Here is a 15,679-nt window from a genome sequence, read left to right on the forward strand (position 1 = left end):
AGCTGTGGATGGGCTGCAGAGGCTGCAGGTGAGGAAACAAACCTGGCATGTGGAGGTGTGACCACCAGGAATGATGCTTCATCCCCTTCCCACATCCATGGGGAGAAGAGTCCTCATGCTTCTCCCGATACCCAAGTGCCTGGGTCCTGTCTCTGGGGACTGTCACTCCTTGCCTACCTCTTGATCTGGTTCCTGCTTTCCCATCTATCAACCCTCTTGGTCCTTGCATGAAGCCATGCCTGACCTCCACACTTCAGTTTGCCTCTCTTTCTGGGTCTTTTCCTCAAACTCCCTTTCTCCCACTATGTGTCCTTCCTGCATTCTTTCCCCACCCACGCCTGCTCTTCCTGCTGGGCAGTTCTTGTGTAGAGGCTGACCTGCTGTTGTCAGCGTGCCCGGGGCAGTGCTGGGATGAGGCACTACAGGTACAGGGAGAGCAGTGGGAAAGCTGGTTTCCTTCAGGCAAGAAAGATGTGCTTCCCAGCAGCAATCTGCAGGAAGACATTCTTTTAGGGGTACAAGAGGTAGGTTAGCCAGCAAGGAGGGGATAACAGAGAAGAGCCCAGCAGGATCTGAAGGATTTCCATGGACCCTACTCACCATCCCCCTGCATCGCCCTGCACCCAGGTGACAATGCCACCCTGCCTCTCTGGGCCTGGCTGCAAACTCCCCCCTTCTTCCTCCTCCTCATCTTCCTCCTCACCTGTCCCCCCAGTCCTGCCAACACTGCTGGGCTCACTTGGGGCGCCTCCCTGTCCTGAGGAGCTGTAGTCTGTTCCACCAGCAGCCTCCCTTCCGCCCTGCTTCCCTCCCTCCCTCCCCTGCTCCCCTGGCTGCAGCGAGGGCTGGCCCCATCAGCTGCAGCTGGAGCTCAGCCCGCATTGTGCTTTCTGCTGAGCACTGGGAAAACCAGCAAACAAACAAAACCCCAACCAAAGCAGAGACACCCCAGCAATGTTCCCTGGGCTTGTGCTCCCTGCATCGCTCCTCCTCTTCCACCTGCTCGCCCAGGGGTGGAGCAGCATGCCCTGGGAGCCTGTCCCTGTGTGAGGGTGCTGTGTCTGCTCCCCCCTCACCCCAGGGAGCTGAGCATGGGCAGGGCTGGGGTAAGAGGTGACAGGGTGAGGGCCCTGGTCAGCTGCAGGGTGGAGGGGGATGCTGCCAGAGCAGGCACTAAGGGAGCTGGCAGTGAGCAGCACATGCCAGGACAGGTCACTTTGTGCCATCCACAGTGCAAGGTGCTGGGGTGGGCAGCAGGTGGGATCATGCTGTCTTGTCTTACTACCCCCTCCTTTGCTGGGTCAGGTTGTTTCAGCTGTCGGCTTCTCTTGACAGCAGGCCCTCTCATCCCTTCCTGCCACAACCCATCCCAGACCATCCCCATCCTTGCTCCAGCAGGACACAAGGGAGTGTTTTCTGCATTCCCTGCCCCTACTTCTCTTTCTTAGTCATTCCCATTCTCTCAACATTAATCCCTTGTGTTGCATCAGCTTCATCACTTTCCCCTTCTTGCTCATTTCTGATGGGCTGTCCTGCTCCCTCCATCCCTTCACCCCAGCTTGTTTCTCCCCCCTCTCTCTATCAGTCTCTCTCCCTCTCCCTCTCCCTCTCCCTCTCCCTCTCCTTCTCTTGCTGTCCTTGGCACCACAAGCAGGGACAAATCCTGGTTCCTGTAGGCTGAAATCCACCACTGCTGAGGAACTTGCTGCCACCTCGGCACAAACCTTGGTTCTCCACACTGGAGGTTTTTCCAGGCAGCCTGGGCTGGGCAGAGCTGTAGCTGCCTGTCTGGAGGGAGTGGAGCTCATGAGGGCCATGTCCCTATCCTGGACTGGATGGTTTGGTGTGGGGTTAGTGCTGCCTCTGTGAAAAGGTGTCCCCATCCTTTTGTGGAGCTTGAGCATGATGGATGCTCATGGAGGGCAGGGGCTTTGTCTTTCCCTCGCCTCCCCCTGTGAGAAGGGAGGGTTGCCATGAAAGAGAAAGGGATTTAGGGGTGGTAAGAAGCTGCCACCACTACAGGGACATCAGCCTGTCAACCAAGACCCAGTAGAGAGCCATAACAACACCAGTTTAAACTGTGACCATGCTCTGTGCACTGAGAGGCTCCCAGAGGTCATGTCCCACCAGGAGCATCTCATGTATCATCTGGGGGATGAAACACCCATTTGCAGCACCAAACAGAGGCCGGGGTGTCCCAGGCACTGCAGAGTGGTGTTCTCCTGTGCCATAAATAGGATTTTCACTTGCCTGGGCTGAACCAAGTCCAGCATCTTCAATCCTGACTGCTCCATTGCCTGCTTTTCTCCCTTCATGTAGATGATTCTCAATCAATACAGCGAGTGCTGACCTTAGAGGAACTGCAGGCACATCCCAACTCTTCCGTAGTGTTAAAAAAACAATAATTGTAAACACAGTTCTCTTTGCATACGTGTCTACAAAGACAATGCTGTACAGGCAGATAACAAGGTCATTAACAAGGTGGATATTGACTTCTAGAAACTTGGCTGAAAGTTTTCCTGTATAAGCTGAGCAGCAAAGATGAAGCAAAACACATGTAAAGACATTTTGCCCTCTTCAGCATGTGTATTTTTTTAATAGGTTTGTCTTTTCATCTGCCTTAGTGCAGTGAGTTATGAACTTTTTAAAATTTACAGCTACAGCCCTGTCCAAGGCCGTGTTCTCAGTTGCTGATGACCTTGCCAGACTCTTAAATGCTGGGGTTTCAGTTTCCATGCTGGGTGTCTGCTGTGGACTGATTTGTGATATTTCTTTGTGTGCATGTTTGATTTCAGCTAAAACTGATCATTTCCAAGCAGGAGATGAGGTGAAAATATATTACTTTGCCCATGTGAAATGAGTTAAAAAACTCTGTATTTCCATGTCAGTGTGAATTGATGTTTTCTTCTTGCTTTGAAGCAAGGGCCTGAAATGTAAAGGGCTCCAGGAGTTTTGCCTTTTGCTGTCCAGGGAGAATTTGTCCAGAGGAAATGTCCTCAAGGTAACTCTCAACTCTGTGTGATGTGTCCTCCCAGCCCAGCTCCAGCACAACTCCTGCTCCCAGCAGTGGGGAGGACAAGTCTCAGTATGAGGAAAAGTATCAGGCCCCTCTTTTCCTTCTTGTGTGCAGTGAGAACTACGGACTGAGATCCTGCCAGGAGTTTCTTTGTTTCCCCCAGTGGTTTAATTGTCTTGGTCAAAGAATTTGCACCATCACTGGTCACTGCAGCCTGGCTGGGGACTGTGGCAGTGCTGGAGCTTGCCAGAGTGAAGGAGATGTTTTTGGAGGTTCAAGCAGTTCTTGAAGGGCTTTGTTGAATGTCTTTTCTGTAGCTGTCACACTGGTGTGGCTGTGGGTGGCAGGTTTGACAGGAAGGACTGCTTGCTGGAGCAGAGGCAGTGCTGGAGTCCCCCCTGCACCAGTCCTGGTCACCTGGTGAGATCCAGCTAATCCAAGTATTCTATAGGACCATTGCTGTCAAAGCTCCTCAGTCTGAGTGCTCACACTGGCACTTCAAAAGGTGTAAAGAGACAGAGAAGCTGTGACCTTGGCTGTCATCTCCCAGGGACTTCTCTGGAGCTCTGTGGATCCTGCATCAGTTTTGATCGATGCCAACATCCCTCTTCTGCTTCCTTTGTGCTCTGCAGCAATGCAGACACCACAGTGGTCCCTCCGCATGAAGCTGGAGAAGATTCTCCACTGCAGGGCTGCAGAGGAAACTTCCACCAGTGTCAGTGGGTGGCTATGCCCAACAGCAAAGAGCTCCTCTCTGTGGTGGGGCTTTCTGCTGGCAAAATGCTCTCAACACCTCAAGGGCTGGATGCTGTAAGTGCATGAGGTGGGAGAGAAGAGAGAGGTGGTGACCCCAGGTGCTTTCCCTTTGGGAAAGAGTCAAAGAGAAGAGCTACTCCTCACCCCAATTAGAGTCCCCCCAGGTTATGGTGACTTTCCTCCTCCACCTTAAACATACTTCTTCCAGCCCTCTCCCCATAGGGTGGGCACCATCTTTCTTACTGCCCAGCACAGCCCTGGAGTGCACCCAGAAGCACAGTCTGAGAGTGAGAGCACATTTGGACAGTCTGCAAACGTCCTTGTCCCTTACAGGAAGGCAGGGAATACCCTGCTTCCCCCATCCCCTCCCAGGAGCATCCTTGACAGGGATGCACGTGTGCATGTCCAGAGCCACGGGGCAGCCATGGCCAGTGGAGGGGAGAAAAGGCAAGGTATGCTAGGCAGTGTGGTCCCTCCTGTTTGTGGTCTGTTCATTTTTCCCCCCCAAAAATCCTGAAACAAGCTTCTGTGGAGCAGCTCAGCCAGCTGCAGAAATGCTTAGAGGGTGGTGTGGTGAGGGGGGTGTGGAGAAGGGAGGCAGGAGAGATCAATCTCACTCCTACTGGGAAATAGACTCAAACTCCTGCTGTGTGTATTTAAGGAGACAAATGGATGTGGAGCCTGGATTTTTAGGAGACCCCTAGGACCTCGCTTTAATTCGAAAATTGAGTAATCTCAGCATTTGCTGCAGCCATGGCCTCCTCGCGGCACACATGGTGTGGGGGCTTGCTGGGGGGCACATCCCTGTGCTGCTGGTCACACTGGCCTCAGCAGGAACCCAGAGCGTGCCTGGGACCCTGGCAGGGTTCTTGGAGACAGCTTCTTCATGTCCTGGGGGTCACTAGCTCAGATGACAAGTGAGGCTGGAGCAAAATTCCCCATTTTTTCTCCCCACTCCTTGCCAAGGAGCCATCTCTTGCAGAGCAGAGCACGGCCACCGCTGTCCAGTGTCCCCAGGCTGGCAGGGTGTTTTTATCCAGGGTGAAAGGTGTCCCCGAGGCCATGGGCTCAGTTTGACCCCAATCCAGCACCGATGGCAGAGCTGCTGGAGGACACACAGCTCCCCCAAAGCAGCCCCTGAAGGCTTGGGGAGTCGGAGACTGATTTCTTCTTCCACTGCCAAAGCTGGCAGGGAGCCTGGGCCAAAGGGGTCGGTGTTTTTGTGGTTGAGGTGAGTTTTTGTTTGGTCTGGGGTGTGTTTCTTTTTTATTTGTTGTTGCTTTGTTTTAATACCTGCTAATTGGCCCTTGTCCTCCTCCTCTGGCCCTGGAGCATCGTGCTGCAGCTCCAGCCCGCGTGCAGCTCGCCTTTCCCGGGGAAGAATGGCCGCATTGTCGCGCCTGGCTCGGGCTATAATGGGGAGCTTTGTGCCGAGGTGTGAGAGCCGAGCCGGCTCCCCAGGAGGGCTCGCTGCAGCGCTCAGGGCTCTCATTTCCCCTCTGATTTCCCAGGTTTTACAGCGTCCTCTGCCGTTCCCTCGGATCCTGTTATTCTGTAAATAACAGAAATCAGGATGCTGCCTGCCTCGGGTCCCTTCCAGCACCCTGACCTTTCCAGAGGACCACTGATGTCCCTTTCCAGGATGGAGTGCTGGTGATGCTGCTCCTGAGGGAGAGGCAGCCAGAGGCAGGGAGGGTGTGAACAACAGGATGAGATCACCTGCCAACAGCAAAACTGCAGCCTCCTTTGCTGTGAACCTGGAGCAGCAAACCATCCTCCTTTGCTGTGAACCTGGAGCAGCAAACCATCCTCCTTTGCTGTGAACCTGGCCTTTCGGACATGAACTGCATGATCCTGGAAAGGGTCTCTGGCCTGGGAAATCCTTAGCTTTCCTCCCTTTTTTTTGTTTTTCTTCCCCCCTTCCAGAGGTGTCCAGACTAAGGAGTGGCATTTACCTCCTGTGAACCGCACTGAGCATTGCTGGAAGGGCGTGGAAGGCTTTTCCTCCAGCCGCCCTGCCATCATGGTAGCATCCTGTTCAGGCTGTGAAAGCCCTTCTGGAGCCTCCATCCTCCTCCAGCAGCCCCTGCCTGTGCCTGAGGGAAGGTGGTGGTGGCGTGCAGTCCCCATCTCCATCCTGCCAACAGGGAAAGGACAGGATGGGTCCGTTTGCTGCCGTGTCCCTGGACATGGGATGGAGCCTGTCTGCTGCCATGGCTCAGCCTGCTTCCACACTTCCTTCTCTCCTTCTGCATTGGGAAGAACAAAAAAGCCAACAGAGATTGGGAAATCAGTGCAAAATCCAAAACGAGCCTAAGTTCCAGCTTCCAGATCATCTCCTCTTATCTGCAGCACATCTCTGTCCAGCCTACATGTTCACCTGGGGTTGTTTTTTAATCTCCCTGTATTTCCTTTCTAATTTTTCCAGAAACAAAGATGTGCATCCTAAACTCAGTGAGCTAGATTTTCATGTCACTGTCAGCCATGGAGAAGACCAGATATTCACAGACAAGCACCCAGCACATGCCCTTTCCAGTATCCCATCTGCAAACACCAGCCCTGTGGTGTGTGCTGAGTCCTGCAAATGCTGATCTGAAAGGTTCCTTCATGTCCTATCACTTTCCCCTCCTGGGATGTCAACAGACAACCCACAGTTAGAAATAACTTAATGCTTCTCCCTCCATCAGCCAGGTCTAACAGAGGACAAAGGAAGTGTTCTTCTCTATTCTGTTACAGAGTGTCTCAGCTATAAAATGGGGCCAAATGGCCTCCCCCTGAGCACAAATAACAACAGGAGAAAGATCCATATGCAATCGAGTGTAGGATAAATGTGCTTAGCTGATCGTTTGTTTCCCTAATATTTTTTTTATGAATAGGCTTAGCTTATGGTAAGATGGGACTTTATGGTCCTGTAAGTCTTGCTTGTGTCAAAACAAATGAACTAGCCATCCTAGGGGGGAACTATCAATCCAATATATGTGTGTGCATGGGTGTGGGGAATCAGACCTATTATACCTTTAAGAGCAAATTAGATGCTGTTCCTATGATTCATAAAGCTATATATCTAATGGCATGACTCGTCATCTAGAAAATAAACGTTTTGAGCCAGTTTCTCATCTCATAAATTTCCCCTCTGGCACCGAAGGACATAAACTAAATGGGCTGACTCACAGGGAAACAATACAATTTGGATACTTTTAAATGAGAGATAAAATTGCCTTAGGGCACAGAGGGGTGTTGGGGTCCCGGGGAGTGGTTGGCAAGCACAGGACAGTGCACTGGGGGCCACTGCCATTCCCAGCAGATCAATTGCTCCTGGGAAGCCCTTCATGATTCCACACCCTCTTGGGCCTGTGGAAACATGACCACCGTGATGAAGCATCCAAAGTGGAAGTGGTCGTGTTTGAGATGGACTCATGTACGTGCTGTCTCCTGGCAGGGAAGAGAGCACTTGCTGCACGTTCTGAGCATGGCAGGGAAGGACAGGAGATGTGGAGAGCCCAGCCCAAGGCAGGAGGGGAAGGTGGTTCTCAGCCACCAGAGATCAGGAAGGTCCCTGTGCATTCATTCCCACCTGAAACTTTCCCAAAGGCTGCAGCTTCCCACAGGATGGATCTCAGCACCTTCATGCATCTTGTCCATCACTTTTGGTCCTCCTGTGCCACTGGGCTCCTGTTTGGGTGGCAGCTGCCCTTCCCTTCTTCTGTGTGGTCTTACCCATTTCTGCTCCCCATCAATTTGCTCCGGATGCTTCCCCACCCCTCAACATGCACTCCCCAGCACCAATGGGAAAATCCCAGGAGCCACTGTCTCGAAATTCCACTGGAAAGCAAGAAAAGTCATAGAATCCCAGAATCATTTAGGTTCCAAAAGATCTCCAATACTGAGTCCAGCCTTTAACCAATCACCCCCTTGTCACACCACAGCATTAGTGCTTCATCCAGTTGTTTCTTGAACACCTCCAGGGATGGGGACTCCACCACCTGCCTGAGCCTGCCTTGCAATGCCCGACCACCCTTTCCATGGAGAAATTCCTCCTGATGTCCAACCCAAACCTCCCCTGGCCCAGCCTGAGGCCGTTCCCTCTCCTCCTGTCCCTGTTCCCTGGAGCAGAGCCCGACCCCCCGGCTGTCCCCTCCTGCCAGGAGCTGTGCAGAGCCACAAGGTCCCCCCTGAGCCTCCTTTTCTCCAGGCTGAGCCCCTTTCCAGCTCCCTCAGCCTCTCCTGGGGCTCCAGCCCCTTCCCAGCTCCATTCCCTTCCCTGGACACACTCCAGCCCCTCCATGTCTTTCCTGTCATGAGTGGCCCAGAACTGGACTCAGCACCCAAGGTGTGCCCCCACCAGTGCCCAGCACAGAGGGACAAGCCAGGGACAAGCCCTGGCTGCCTGGCTCTCCCAGCCTGGCCCTGACATGAGTCAGGACAGAGGCAGGAGCAGGCAGGGGCGGCCGTGCTCCCTGTAACCTGGTTAGGGGGTGGAGGTGTGCTCGCTGTAATGAGCGCAGCATCCATCCCCTAACCTCATTTGTGTGAAGGGTGACACAAGGCAGATGACAGCTGGGCACCTGAAGGATCTGATTAAAACCTATGCGAGGCTGGGCAGGCAGAGCAAGGGGGAATTGCTCATCCAGCTAGTGCTTAACAGCAGGATACAAGACAAACAAGGAATTGACTGCTGGATTTACTAAAGGGCATGGATGGGGTGTGTGGGGTTCCTTTCCTAAGTTAGGGATGTGCAGGGAGGAGCTGGGTTAGGGGACAGGGAGGGGGTGTGCAGAGTGACAGGGGTTGGGCCTGGGGGACAGTGGAGCAGTGTGACAGTGCAGCTCTTCCCGGGATCACCCACATCTGTCTTTGCCTGCAGTGCCTGTCTGTGCACACAGGTACCCTCAGCAGAGGGTATTTATCTTGCTTCCTAGGGAGAGCACATGCTTCCCCATCCATCTGCACACATCCTTTGCTGTTCCTTTCCTGCATGGACCTGCTGCTCTCTCTCTTGTGTGTCTGCATCCATTTATCTGGGTGTCAGATAAACTCCTCTCTTCATCCCTCTCTGCAATTACTTTGGATGCCCTTTCCAGCCTAGCACTTAAATTACTTTCTAAAGAACAGAGTAAAATAATGTCACATTTTCTTTCTTTCACCTGTTCGTTCGTTCCTTGTTTCTTTTTTTTTTTTTTTTTTTTTTTTTTCCATTTTTTCCATCTGGAACAGTCGCATTTTGTAAATGCCTGGAAGCAGAAAATTTTGCAGACACAAGAGCCTTGAGGCGCCTTGTTAAAGGTGCTGGGGGTGTTTGGGGAGAGCGACAAAACCCCAGACAATGGGAGCCCTGACGTCAGGCTCTATTTATACCTCCTCCTTTCAGAAACCTCCCTGGGATGGCGCTTTTCCTAGAGTTTTCTGCTCAGTGCTGCTGCCTGAGCTGTCCCTGCACTCCTCAAAGGGCACAGATTTATTTCTAGGCGTATCCTTGCAGCACGGGCCATATCACCAGGGCCAGGCTTCCGCAGGCAGCTTTCCATGGGAAGAACAGTGTTGCCACAAGTAAGGTTGCTCCATGTGGATGAGGACCTGTTTCAGCTCCCAAATGTGCCTCTTGAAAGGTTAAAAGCATTACAGAGCTTTGTTCTAGTGGCTGGTGTTTTGGTGTTCTGATTATTCTAGATGGGTGTTGTGGCTTTGCAGGATTGGGTTGGATGTTGGCTCTGTGTGTGTGAAGGAGATGTTTTTGAAACTGGAAGTTTAACTCCAGGTGAAGGGTAGTGGGAGAAACCACCATAAATCCATCTGGTCCAAACTACAGCAGGGTATGGAGTGAGGGATGCCCCATCCTGTGGTGTGGCACCGTGCACCATGAGCACAGAAGGGACACTGAGGGGTGAGACCTGGAGGGCTTTGCCAATTCTGACCACAGTTATTATTCCAGGGATTCATTGGTATTATTAGGAGCTGTCAGGGTGGCTCCTGGGGATATCCTGCAAGTATTTTCCAGGTTTTATTTTTTCCTTCCAGATACTGCCGTTTTGCTTGTGAGTGTTCCTTAGACAAGTGAGTAAAGCAGCAGTTTGCTTGCAGGAGGGTGCTTAGTGTGAATAACAAGCCAGTGAGAAGGATGGAAGGGGTCTGTGTTGTTGGGAATTTGGGTGTCACTTCATTCTCAGAGGGACAGAAACAGCTGGGCAGAAGGGCACGGGGAAGAGTGGAAGAGTTTCATTACACAATGAATGTGTAATTTTGTGTGCAGGTGCCATGTGTATTCTGTTCACTGTCACAGAGGGACTTATTCTCGTGCTTCTTCAGGCAGCTCAGTCCTCCCCCACAGGAGATCCCCATCCCCACTCCAAAAGCATTTAGGGATGAACCAGCATCACTCAACACATGGGAATTAAACCTAGGGAGGTGAAGGGCCATGCCCAGGGCCATGCAGAGAGGCTGTGGCAAAGCTGGGGAGGACACACTCCCCCAACCCATCCCGCATTTCCTGATCCCAGGGCTCTGCACACTTCCCACGATGCTCACTCAGCCCCAGGCTGAGCCAGATTTCACTGAGTCTTTAGCACACATGTTCATGCTTTTTGTTCTCACATCAGGCCTTCAAGGGAGCCCTGATGAGCTCATACTGGTGCTCTGGGAAAGGTGATGTTATCGAAGACTGGTGCAGGTGCGACCTCAACGCCTTCGATGAGAACGGACTCCCGAACTGCAGCCCTCTCCCTCCACCTGTGTACGTATCCCTGTGAGCCCTCTAGGGATCACCAGCCCCTTTCCTGTAGGTCACAGCCCCCAGAACCACCCCATTTCCCAGGGGCTCAGCCCATGGGCACCTCCTCCTGCACCCTTGGGCCTGGGGGCTGCAGTCCAGCCCTCCTCACTGTGTGACTGATGTCTTTAGGATATCCTGGCTCTGGCTGTGGCCCTGGAAGGTTTCCTTATAGATTTTCATCACCTGATTAGCAGGGCTTGTAGAATGGGATTTCAAATGCTGAAAGAAATGGAATTACAGTGCAATTCATTGTGGCTTGTCATAGCAAGAGCAAATCAGGAGCAAACTGATGGGGAATTAGCTGAGAAAGCAGGAAGACTGGCTCCAGCGAGCCACAAGGAGCAGAACACCTTCTTAGTGAGCCAATATCCTCGGAGGGGATTCATTTCCCATCTCGAGTCCAGCAAACATGCTGTGTGTTTGGAGCCAGGCTCTCCGTAGCCCTGTACTTGGTGTTGTCATCTACCCTGGAGCAGAGGGAGTGGACGCCTCTGCATTAGCACAGCCAGGAGCACAGAGCTCCTCTGCCTTCATCCCAGCCCACGTCGTTCCTGCTCTGGGCAGGAGCTCCTGCACAGCTGCCCTGCTCTGGCTCTCGCCCACGCCCCTCAGAGGTTTGCAGCTGATTGAATTCACGCTGCTTCTCCCCCTCTCTCCCTCACCTTTGCTCGTTGGTGATTCAGACCTGACCCTCCCCTCCTGTGGACTCAGCCCTGTTGGGTTTCAAGAACCTGGATCTTCTGTTTTGCTCCTGGGGTGCTGGTCCTTGCTCACATTGCTGAAGTTCAGCAGCTCTCCCAGACAATGAAGGCCCTTTAGATGAGGTATTTGGGGTTGTGTGAGCTTGCCTTCTCCAGGAGCAGGGGGAGGCTCACAAGGGCGTACATTGCAATAGGATGGACTCAAGTGAACTTCAGCTTTTTGATGCTCATGGGCCTGCTCTGCCCCTGTGACCTCTGTCCTTGGGGCTTTGTGGGCACGGCCATATGTGTGAATGTGGGCCTTTCTAGGGGTCGTGCTGCTTAGAGATGTGGATTCCTCCCCAGAAAGGGAGCTCATGTCTTGTTTTCTCACTGTCTCCCACGCAGCCTGCGGCTCTCCCCCAACGTGGAGCCCTCCAGCACCGTGGTGTCACTGGAGTGGCTGGATGTGCAGCCTGCCATTGGGACCAAGGTGTCAGACTATGTCCTGCAGCACAAGAAGGTGGATGAGTACACGGACACAGACCTTTACACAGGTGGGTGTGAGGGAGGGCAACCTCCTTGTGGTGCAAAGGGCTCCTGGTGATGCTTCCTGTGCCCTGCATGGCTGGGAGCAGCTGCTTTGGTGGAGAATAGAGCCAAGGTGTTACATGAGGTATCAAACCTACTCCATTTAGGAGAGGTTTCTGGAATCTTCTGCAGACATGGCTATTTGAGGGGAAAGGGAATTACAAAGACACAGTGAGGCAGAAGGAAATTATTTGCCCTTTTTTGGGCAGGAGAGCTGTGAGTTGGAGTTTCTGAAGTGGGTGTTGATCTGATCAGTCTGAAATGCCACAGGGTGGTGGTTGTAGGGGGAAGGTCATCCCTCAAGGGCTTTACTGGTCTGTTCCAGTGAGTGACCAGTGACCCACCTTTGAAAGGATATTTTCAGTTGTCTTGCACACCTATCAAAGGAACTCACAACCTGCAATATTTAGGGAGATCATTTAAAGAGTACAAAATTTCTCCAGGAGAACCTGAAACTTCCCTGGGTTGGAGTTTAGTTCTCAGGCTTGTACTGAGTGCTCTACACCTTAAAAAGGCTTTGTCAGCAACTCAATCCATGCTCCAGGGGCTGCTGGACAAGGCAGAGGGCTGTGAAGAATGGGACTTGATTTGGGTGAGTCAATGATGGATTTCAGAAAATAGGACTTGAGACCCTGAGTGATAGTAGTGCTGCAGGGAAAGCCAGGCAGAACCTACTGCTTTTTGCTTGAGGATTTTGGATGCAGTTTTTTAAAGAAGCTCACAAAAGTTGTCAGGGGCAGCCGGGCAGTTGATGGAAGCAGAAATTTACCTGGGACAGGGCTGTGTTGGAGTGCAGAACCTCACAGCCCACATGCAGACTTGCATGGGCTCCCAGGGCACCCTGGCAAGATGTTTAGCTGTGTTTCCCCGTTGGGAAGACAGGCTCAGGAAGATCTTTTAGACCTCAAAGCCACAGGAAAGTTTCCACCCTCTCTGTTCACCTCAAGCCCATCTATTCTGCTTCTGCAGTGTAGATGCCATCATATCCAAAAATCACGTGCTCCAAGAGCTGGCCTGTCTCTGCTGCAGAGAGCCACATCCCCATCTCCTGGGGAGGTCCAGCTGTTTGTGGAGAGCCCTGCAAGAAGGAGCAGGGGTCTCCACAAGCAGGAGACTGCAAGAGGTCCCTGGCTCATACACCAGTCCCATCCCTCGGGCCCTTTCTCCTACATCTTGCAGCATCCCCTCCCAAAGCTGCCCGATGTGGCCATGTACCCTGGGCTATATCTCTGGTTCCACGGCTTGGAGGAAGGTTTGTTCTTTATCTTGGAGGGGCACCTTGCAGCAATGGAGAAAGAAAACAAGCCACCAAAGGAGGGGCTTTGTTTTGGATGGGGATTCCAGATTGCTCACACATCAGTCAGGTGAGGCCAGACCAGGGAAACATGGGGTTTCTCTTTTGTAGTGCCTGGATCTTTGCCTGGCAGCCAGAGTAGGAAATACAGATTATTATTATTATTTTCCTTTTATGACTGCCATGTGTTTGACAGGCAATTGAATTCATTGTGGGGAGCTTCCCTCCCCTCTGCCTGCTCTGGGGGACTATTTGGGACAGAATGACCCTATTAACAATTAAAGAGAAAAGAGAGAAAAGCCAATCCTAAAATCTTAAATCTCTCTCTTTTTTTTTTTTTTTTTTTTTTTTTTTTTTTTTTTTTTTTTTTTTTTTTTTTTTCTGTGTTGTTTATAACCAAACAACATTCCTGCCTTCATTCCCTTCTTACCCTACAGGCCTCCAATGCCAGATGACTTGATTTCTTTAAATACCTTGTGTAGGTTTGCAGAGGTGCTGACTGCTACAGCTCTCTACAGCCAAAAATCCTGTCCTGGATATCCCCTGACCACCACCACCCACCCATCCTGCTGCACCACAGCTTCTCCCATCTGAGCAGCATCCACACAAACAATAACTCAGCCTCAGAGGAGGAGTCTTTGGGACGGGAGTGTGGGATATGAAATTTGGATGGCTTTTGATGCATATGGGCAGATCTTCCTTCCCCATCAGTCTCCCAGCTGCTGGCAGGGAGGAGCAGGTGGTTCCCATTGCTGGGAGGTACATCACAGGTATTGCAGAGTGAGCCAACTCTGGGCTGGGAAGATCTGGCCAGGCTGTAGGGCTCTTGAGGATGCCGCCACTCATCTCTTGGAACTCTTGAGTTTAAATGAGTGGGTTATTTATACTTGGACAGTGGTTTTGTTTGCTTTATTCCAGTTGTAGACATTTCTTATTGGGATTCCTGGTACTGACAGTGGCTAGAGCTCTGCCAACCTGTCCTTAGTTCCTGTGGCAAACTAGGCGGTACCTGGTCCCAGCCTCACCTGCCTTCTGCCTTCCTCCTGCCCCTCAAAAGCCTCCAGTCTCTCACCCTTGCAAAACTCCTTGGCCTCTGCCTTGTTCTGCAACTGGAAGATGTAACCATTCCCTTCAGCCAGAAAACATTTGTTCCTCTTTCTCTTGGAGCAGAGTCAGGAGGGAGTTTTGAGTCTGGTCTAATGTGGGTCCCCTCTGCTCCCTGCTGGGCTCCACATGAGACAGGGATGCTGCAGGACAGGGCGAAGGGAGCCAGGAGCCTGCGTGGGTCGGTTGCCCTCAGCTGTATGAGGTTTTTTAAGAGGCTTGTTACTGGTGCTTAGAAAAACACAGCCCTTGGCCCATCTGAGGCGGAGAGGAGGTGAACTTGTGTGTGAAACAAACCACGCTTTCAACACCAGCGCGCGGCGAGCGAGCGGCTCCGCGCTCGGGAGCCAGCCGGGAAGACGGAGAGCAATTACATCCCAAACTGTTTATTAAAACTTGTGGAAATTACTCATAACTCCATGTGTGCGATGGCTTTGTAGTTGAGTGATGCTCTTTGTTTGAACGTGGGGCTCTCGGAGAGGGCGTGAGCCACACATGTGTGTGTGTGTGTGTGTGTGTGTGTGCGCGCGGCCAGCCCGCCAGCGCATTATGTCATGGACCAAGCAGGCGCTGCACTTGAGAGAGGGAGAGGGAGAAATGTGTTTTACAGGGTGAGGTACAAACTGAAATGGCTGTGAACATCTGGAACTGATATTAGGCTTGGAAAATGTTTTCTGTCACTCCAACACTCCTCTGGAGGAAGGTTTCTGAAGTTAAGAAGTTCCAAAGGGGATGAGGGGGAGGGATGAGGGGATAATATGGCTGTGATGCAAAGTGCTTTTCATGTCTCCATTCTCTAAGCCAGGCCATGTCCCTGCATCTGCCAGACTTGGCACTTGGGCTATCACCACTTCTGGTTGTTGTGGCCCTGGCTTAGGAGGTCTCCTGGACCAGCTGAGGCCCCCTTACCTGAGCCAACCCTGCATGGGGAGTGCAGCATCTTCCAGCCTGTGGTGGGACACAGAAGGATCCTTGCCCTGGTTTTAGCATTGGAAGCTAGGGAGCTAAGTTGGGAGGCCTTGTCTGAAAGCTGAAGGGTGAAATCCTCAGGAGGGAACAGGCAGACCTATGCCTGGTTTAACAACACCTGGACTTTCTCTAGTGTCCACCTGGGAGGTTGCACCCGCCTGCATTTGGGGAGGCTGCTTTGAGTTTGTGTAATGCAAGGTTTAGAAACAAAAAAGTGTTTTGAATGTGGTTTTAGAACATTTTGGGGGATGGTTGGAGGAGGAGGAAGGGCTGTGCTTGTCTGTGTGATGGATTGGGGTTTGTGGGTTGGGCTGTGTTGCTCCTGGGGTGGTGGCTGTGTTGCTTCTGTGATGTTCTCAGTCCCTTTCTCAAAATTCTCTCCCTGGTGCAGTTTTGTTCCCCTTGTGCCCACATCTCTGTTGCTGCTGGGTCTCTGAACACCCATCTCTGGGGGCTTGGTGGGGCTGCCATGTGCCTGCACAGAGCACAGTGAGGAGGCTGGG

The 15,679-nt window shown here is 52.2% G+C and overlaps 1 protein-coding gene across 1 annotated transcript in view; it reads left to right on the plus strand.

Moving 5' to 3' along the window:
* The window catches only part of ASTN2 (astrotactin 2), a 320,575-nt gene that overhangs the window by 228,386 nt on the left and 76,510 nt on the right, over window positions 1-15,679 (plus strand). Inside the window, exons 18-19 of the mRNA XM_053961860.1 lie at window positions 10,366-10,499; window positions 11,627-11,775. Coding sequence (XP_053817835.1) covers window positions 10,366-10,499; window positions 11,627-11,775 — 283 coding nt within the window. The remainder of the gene's footprint in view (window positions 1-10,365; window positions 10,500-11,626; window positions 11,776-15,679) is intronic.

The sequence above is a fragment of the Vidua chalybeata genome, chromosome 21, assembly GCF_026979565.1.
Source record: "Vidua chalybeata isolate OUT-0048 chromosome 21, bVidCha1 merged haplotype, whole genome shotgun sequence".
In the NCBI taxonomy this organism is placed as follows: domain Eukaryota; kingdom Metazoa; phylum Chordata; class Aves; order Passeriformes; family Viduidae; genus Vidua; species Vidua chalybeata.